This window comes from Lactuca serriola, chromosome 9 (genome assembly GCF_051521515.1).
Source record: "Lactuca serriola cultivar US96UC23 chromosome 9, Lser_US96UC23_V15, whole genome shotgun sequence".
NCBI classification, from domain to species: Eukaryota; Viridiplantae; Streptophyta; class Magnoliopsida; order Asterales; family Asteraceae; genus Lactuca; species Lactuca serriola.
In genome coordinates this window covers 61,380,318-61,388,385 of record NC_136416.1, presented here as the reverse complement: position 1 = coordinate 61,388,385, position 8,068 = coordinate 61,380,318, and the positions used below count along the sequence as shown (strand labels likewise).

Below are 8,068 nucleotides of genomic sequence, written 5' to 3'. Positions count from 1 at the left end.
CCAATCTACCACATACCATGCAATAACATATAAAGCACATACTGGGCCTTGCCCACTGCATCGGACCGAGGTCCGGACTAACTGGGGCCTTGCCCCCTGCATCGGACCGAAGTCCGGACTAACTGGGGCCTTGCCCCCTACATCGGACCGAAGTCCGGAACTAACTGAACATAACATAACATAAACATATCAACTAGCATGAACACACATATACTTCATACTGCATCGGGTCGTAGCCCGGAACACATAACACATAAATCCTGTCTGGGCCACGAAGGCATCAAACATACTAACTACTGCATTGGATCAAAATCCGGAAACTACTACTAGCTAAACGGGTCGGCATTGTGGCCTTAGACCCGTTCCTACTGGAAGGAAACTCACCTGAACTGCTGAGCTCTGCCGATAATCCTCTGGCTGCTGATCGACAATCCCCCGAGCCACTGCTCCTTCAGCTCTCCGAGCTACCAATATCAGTATGACACTTAGTCTGTCAGTCCTCTAAAAGTCAACTAAGTCAACTCTGGTCAAAGTCAAAATCCTGGTCAAAGTCAACCTTCCAGGTCAACCCTACTCGCCGAGTCCACCTAATGACTCGCCGAGTTCATATGCTCAGGGTCTTTCTATTCGCGACTCGACTCGCCGAGTCAGTCCATGACTCGCCGAGTCAACTATTCCCGAGTCCTGACCTGTCCAACTCGCTGAGTCTCCACCCGACTCACTGATTCTAGTTTCAACTCGAAGGGTTTAGGGTTTTGCGACCTGACACGCCGAGTCCAAGAATAGACTCGCCGAGTCCAAGGCAATCTTCAACCAACTCGTCGAGTTGTTCTTCCAACTCGCCGAGTTCATGCCTAACTTCATCCGACTCGACGAGTTGTTCATCCCACTCGTCGAGTTCCTCCTCATCTTCATGCTACTCACCGAGTCCACTCGAAGGACTCGTCGAGTCCATTCAGATCTACATACATGCAGAGGACTTTTGAGTCATGCATGGACTCCAAACTGTAGATCCATTCTTCTAAAGCCTATTCCTTACGTAAAGTGGCAAACTTTACGTGTAGCTAACGACATCTAGGCTTAAAACACTATAAACTAGGGTTTGAGACAAAGGGGCTCAACAATCAACCCATAGACTGATGCTTTATGATTCTCTAGGCCAAGATACACATAGATCTGAAGTAGCAACTTCAGATCTGGGCTTCTAACTCGGAATAGGTCATAAACTTGTCCTAAAAGTCCCAAATCCCAAGATAAAGGTTGATCTATATGCAAAAGAGGGAAGGTAGTGACTCATTACCTTCAAATGCTCTGGAAGACCTCACAAACTCTGGATCTACTGCCAATTCTTGAATCCCCAATGAGTGCCTTCTTCCTTCTTCCTTCAAATCACCCAAAATGGCAAGAAAGCTTGAATGAGCAACAATGGAGGCTTAGGGTTTCTGGTTCTGGACTATAGGGCCGCAAATGAGCCCTAGGGAAGAGAATAAGATGCTTAAATAGGGTACAAAGTACCGAAATTAGGGTTTCCTCGTTCAGACCCAACTCGCCGAGTTCACGAGCCAACTCGCCGAGTTGGTCACTTACTCGATCCCCCGGATCCCGCTCTGACTCGTCGAGTTCCTCCCTGGGCTCGACGAGTCCACTCCTTGACTTAGGGTTTCTTTCTTTTTCTTGGCCTTTCTGATCTTGGGTGTTACAGAAAACCTGCTTGGAAGACAAAGGAGTGTTGGTGCTTGTAAGGAATTTTCTAAATCTTCAATCGCCTTCATGTTTTCCATTATCTTATAAACCCAAAAAAAACCCCACAAGACATGAAGATCTAGATTTTTGTTGCTTGGGTCTAATTTAAGACGTGTCTCATTCCTTGTTTTAATCATTTCCAGATCTAGAGAGGGGAGAGATGAATAATGAAGATGAAGGTAATGCACATCTAGAACCCTTTTGTTCTTTCATTTTTGAAGCTTGAAATCCATATATAAATCGAAGTCAGAGCTTGAAATCTAAAAGTTCCCCAAACAAAAATACACCGGAAAATGTTTTCCAAGTCGGTGATTAATGTTACACAGTAAAAAATACAGTGAAAATAGTAGAAAGGAAAAGGGAAAATGACTTAAAATGGTAACGAAGTATCAAAATTGTACAAAAATGACCATTATTGTTCTTTTAGTACAAAAAAATACCAATGAACTAAGATTTTATACAAAAAATACCATTTAACTTTATGTTTTGTTCTTATTTATCCTCATGGTAATCGGGTATTCAATGTAATCGTCTACCACCATCAATCCATCACCTTATTCCACCATTTTCACCGAATACCACCCTTAATACCTCCATTATCATCCACCATAAGCAACTTTACACTATCACCAAACGCCCCACCATCATCCCCTACCATTTGCGTGTAAGGCAACCTCCATTCACACACTTTCATCATTTTCTTCACCTTACTTGAACCACCGAACACCACCACTTTCTATCCATGATTCCCACAGTCAACCCCCATAACCTTTACAACCTTCAATCACTATAAACCCCCCCCCCCCCCCTTATTTCTCCATCACATCCACACCCTTTAACCTACCTCCATTACAGCCACCATCGACACCATTTCCTCTCCACTGTTGACATCTCCTGTCACCCTAATTACAGAACACCCACTCGTTATTGAGCCTCAAACCCACACATTCATCTCCAAATTTCTAGGCCCTATACATTGTCCTCTTCATCCCTTAAACCTGCAGAAAACACAAAAAAAAAAGGAGAAGGAAGGGTGGTGATCGAATCAAGAAGGGTGACCCTTTAAACCTACAGAAAACATGAAAAAGAAAGGAGAAGGAAGGGTTGTGATCGAATCAAAAAGGGTGAAGAGGTGAGTCAAGGGGCATACTTGTAATCGAAAATGGGTGTGAAGAGGGAAGGCCTCGGTGATCTATTGGAGGATTTCTTGAAGACTCCTACAATCCCACTTTTGAAATCGATCAAAGCTCACTGGTGATCAAGCATACTCTTTGATGACAGATTTCAAGACAGTGGGTAGAGACACGCATCTTGTTGCAGTTGGATCTTTGCTTATAACCATGGAGATTCATTCTTCTCAAACACGGTGGCAGGGGGAAGCCCTAAATCGTTTCAATTTAGGTGAAATAATGAAAGGGAAAGTCACGAGTTATTCCAAATATATCTTATTTTCCTTATAAATAAAAAACAACCGGGTAACCTAGAATAGCAGGTAACCTGGTATTTTTTATACTAAAATAACAATAATGGTATTTTTATACAGTTTTGATACTTCATTACCTTTTTAAGTCATTTTCCCAAAGGAAAAAAAAAACATTGAATTGATGGAAACGGATATGGTTGGGCGTTGGTGATTAATTCTCGGTACAATGTATTTATGAAGATGATTTAATTTCTTTTTTCTAACAGCATTAATGACTACACTTAGCTGCCACTTAAGCATCCACCTCACCCGTTTTTTTTTTTTTCTTTTTCTGGCAGCAAAACCTTTTATCAAGGGTCAAGTGACTATTTCAACGGGTCACTTTATATTTCATTCCCTTTTTGTACAAAATAAATAAATGAGTGACCTATTAAAACAAAAATGACAAATTTGTTGAGCTAACATGACATTTACCCCAAATTTATTCATGATCTTGTAGTTAGGTGATTCAGTTGGGTCGCTTATGGATAGGTCTGTCAAATCGGGCCGTCGTGTCGTGTTTTTTTCTGACAGTACACGACACGACAAGATTTTTTGTAACACGAACACGACACGATGTCGTGTTTTTTTTCACTAACACGAAAACGAACCAATTAAAAAACGACAACACGACACGACACGACACGACAAAGATAATATTACATTACTAATATTTTATTTAATTCATATTTAATCATAAATAACACGACAAACACATGCTCAATCGTGTCAATTTCGAGTGGATTTGTAAACACGAACACGACACGACACAACATCGTGTTTTTTTATACTTGACACGAACACGACATGAAAACGAATTCGAATTTAGATTTCGTCCCGATTTCGTTTCGTGTCGTGTCATAATTGACACCCCTACTTATGGATAATATAGTGTGTTTAGAGTGAGTTTGGTATACTAAAGGGTGTGTAGTGATTCTACATAAATCTTCACTAGACTATGGGATTGGAGTATACATGTTAATGGAGCGTAATACAAGGGGACTAAACAAAGAATGGTTAACATCATTCCTATGTTGTTCCAGAAAATAATCTATCGTGTCTAAGTAATTAGGGCTAGGAAGAGATGTGGGGGATGTTTTAGAGTGGGATTGATACAGAGGGAGAGAGAACTATATTCGTGTAAACAATTGTTGTATTTAGCTGTCTTGTCATTGCAGTTCTCCGTGTGTGCTTTTATAGATGAAGTGCTTGAGACATCATGATGATAGTTCATACATGGATGCACTTTATTATCTTCATACGAGGTTTGCTATGAGTTAACATATGTACAACAGTTTGTCATATAAGTAGATTTAGGCAATATTATGAAACTACATGCATATCTTGGTTGTTATTCATCAATCCACATATACGTGTTTTACACTTGGCCTATCTATAACCTTTGTTTAGTGTTCAGATTTAGATGTGGGTCCCCCATTATTATATAGCTTCAATTATTATTATTATATTATTATTTTTGAGTTACAGTCGGTTTGGACTTGAATTTGCCTTAAATGTTATTCTACATGTTGGTATCATCATATTACCATTTAGATGAGTCAAGTGATTTGTGGAACAGGAAGATATGTTAAAACTAGATGATAGACCTATAAAAAACAGCCTTGAGGACATTGAACTTGAAAATAAATTTTTAAAAGTTTTAATTCAGAAATTATTTAAACAAAATAACTGAACACAATCGATATAAGTTTAAGATGTACATAGAGTTTTGCACATTAAATAATAATGATCCATTTGAAAAATAAAATAAACAAAAAAATAAATGTAAATGTATGTATTCAAAATAATTATAGACAAATATATACAGATAACAACAAATGTATTAAGCAAAAAAATGATGTAATTAAATATAAAGTGATAGTCTAATCCTCTTTTTAAATATTTTATCTAATTACATATACATTTGAGGTGTTAATAATCTATAAAAAAAAATCAATTTTTACAAAAAACAAGAAACAAATAGTTAATACATAAACATGTTAAATTGACTAAAAAAATAATATCAAAATTACCTTTATTGAAGAGAGAAATTTCAAACGTTGACGAATTTATGCGCAACAAAGGATCTTAACGAAGAAGAAGAATTATTTCAGAAAAGTGTTTACGAAAATATCTTGACAACCCTAAAGAGTTTTAATGATGTGGTTATAAAAAATAGCACCAAAAATCACGTTTTAAAGGTGCAAAGTGTAAACATTCGCATCAAAAAGTCGGGTTTTAATGGTATGTTTGAAATGAAACTGCACTAACAAAATCATTTTTAATGCGATTGTAGAAAACTACACCAACAAATATTTTAAATGGTGTGGTTCCTTTGTTTAGTGATGCGGAAATAAATTTTGATGATTTTATAATGTGGTTTAAGGATATAACTGCATCAGTTAAAAAAAACTCATCGCACCAACAAATGTTATATTGTGGTGGCATATATTGTGCATATGATGATATGTAAAGCTAAAGTGTTACATTTCAAAATTTTGTTGAGGACCGGCTTAAAAATGTTCAAATTGTACAAAAGGGACTTGTGGACGTTCGGTTGGCAATTGTTGTCATTCCAACCATTTGACAAAGTAGGATTTGATATACTAGCACGTTATCATTGTCAAAACATGTATCAATAAAATTGTCATATTATTTTGGAACAACTATAGTAAATTAAGATTAAAAAAAAAAAAAAAAAACTTATCCAAAAGGTATTAGAACTACAATTACAAAATATTTAACTTTACAAAATAAAATGAATAGTGTTTAGTCCATAATCCAGTATATATATGTTACAACTTGTAATAATCTTTTGTGTTGTTGGAAGTCAATGCATACATTGCTAGCTCTTGTCTATTGATGATCAAGAGAACTTAATGATAATCTAAGAATACATGTAAGTATCATCTCCTAGAATATCGAACGTATATTCTTTTATGATACATAAACTATGTGAGTCATGAACTGATCAACATCGTGGTTAACCATGCATCCTGATTAGTGTCTTGATGAACTTTTATCGACTGATAAGAAATCTATGAATGGTACAACGTGAATGTCTCTCCTTTTTTGTTCGGGTGCTTCTTGCTCCACCTCGACCTCTTCTTTTTTTGCATGATCGATTACTTCACTCCCGTTAGAGTCCGTATTTACAGGGAGAAAATTGTAAAACTCCACCCGTTGATCTCGTTTATCTAAAGCCAGATAATCAATTAATAAGAGAAAACAATCAAAACTAAAAGTAACAAATTGATACCAATGTGCTTAATTTGCACGTCGTCCTAATCTATTCCCAGCAAGTCAAATTAAAACAGACAATACAAATTCTAATAGGTTAGTGGGTATACCTTCATTTATCTTGAATTGATGAATCAGATTCATGGAGAGTTGTAGATGTGATGCAAGATTTCTTGAAAGCTCATAAGGGAAATAAGGATATCTGTCCGTAAATGCATGATGATGATGAGTAGCAGCATTATTGGTTCTCAGGAGGCCATGCATCCTTGTTGACTTTTCTCTAACCCTTCGAGCCATGATCACATGCCAATGGTTCTTCACAGCGTTATCAGTTCGACCAGGGAAAAGCTTGGCGATGTTAGCCCATCGGTTTCCAAATTCACGATGATAAGCTAGAAGCCGTTCCTCTTCCTCCTCCGTGAACGGCGTTCGGTTGATCTTTGGATCCAGTTGGTTGAACCATCTTAACCTACAACTTTTTCCTGTGCAAAAATCATACAATTCATATTACTACTAGCTAATTAATTAATTACGTATGAAGATATACAATCCATAACAAATCAGCAAAGATCATCTAACGAAAAGTACAGCAAACGAATAAAAATATGTAATTAATTCTTTCGATTATGAAAGTTAACAATGACGTTTTTTCTATATATCTCCTAATTCGTTCAAAAGAAAAAGGAGAAATTCATCAAATGAAAGTCCACGAAACGAATACTAACTCTTGGAATTAATACGTAGCAAGTAAGTTGAAATTTTCGGAAAGGATAACCTGTGAGAGGAGGATCGATCGTAACTTAAGTAATGAAACAAGATCTGATCTGCTTAATGGCGTTCCACGGATAACCAACAAAATGATCATCAGTGCAGGCATATTACTTTCGAATATTTCAGACGAGGACGAAGCAACGAAGTTGATAATTTCGCAAATCAAAGAAGAATACGAAGCAAGTAATTAAGTTGCGTATTTCGAAAATGACAGAAGAATGATGAACATAATGACAGCTGATCTACTTGGAATTGGAGCTTTTCAACTATGTCAATATTCCAGAACGATGACAAACCATTGAATTGAGTTGCATATCTCGAAAATCACAGAGACCATAGGAAACAAATAGTTTTTCAGAAGATGAAGACGGATAACGATCGAACAAGACAATTATACCTGATCTGCCTTGGAGCTTTTCAGCTATGGCGTTCCAGTTATGAGGTCCGTACTGTTCAACGAGTTGCCGGAGCTTCTGGTCCTCCGAGGGCCTCCAATGACCGCGGCTGCACATTGTGAAGAAAGTGTAGGTAGGAGTAGGAGTTGGAGTTGGAGATGAAAAAGTTATAAAGAAAAAGGAGAGGGAGAGGGAGAAGGAAGGTCTTGTGGTCTTTGATGGTGAGATTGATATATAGGAGGAGATCGAGTCTGGAGGTACCGTAGGAGTTGGTTTCTGTTAAGAAGAGTGTACCAGAAACTGATGCAACGTCTAGGCTAACTAAAACTAGCATATTTTCTATGCATCTTGGTACATCCATCCACTATATATAAATTAATAAATAAAATCACTTCTGGATATATAAAAGTTAAAATATTAATTAACAGTTTATTAATTTTGCATGTTATTGCCTTTC

General features: G+C 37.2%; 1 protein-coding gene across 1 annotated transcript; it reads right to left on the bottom strand.

Annotated features, from left to right (window-relative positions):
• Positions 1-5,973: 5,973 nt before the first annotated feature.
• On the bottom strand, positions 5,974-7,840 carry LOC145073200 (transcription factor MYB52-like). Its single transcript, XM_079019763.1, has 3 exons — positions 7,614-7,840; positions 6,556-6,927; positions 5,974-6,402 (listed from the first exon to the last, which is right to left on the bottom strand). Exons 1-3 carry the CDS (start codon positions 7,726-7,728, stop codon positions 6,206-6,208), a joined length of 684 nt encoding a protein of 227 aa, XP_078875889.1. The 5' UTR covers positions 7,729-7,840; the 3' UTR covers positions 5,974-6,205.
• Between the last annotated feature and the right edge of the window lie 228 nt (positions 7,841-8,068).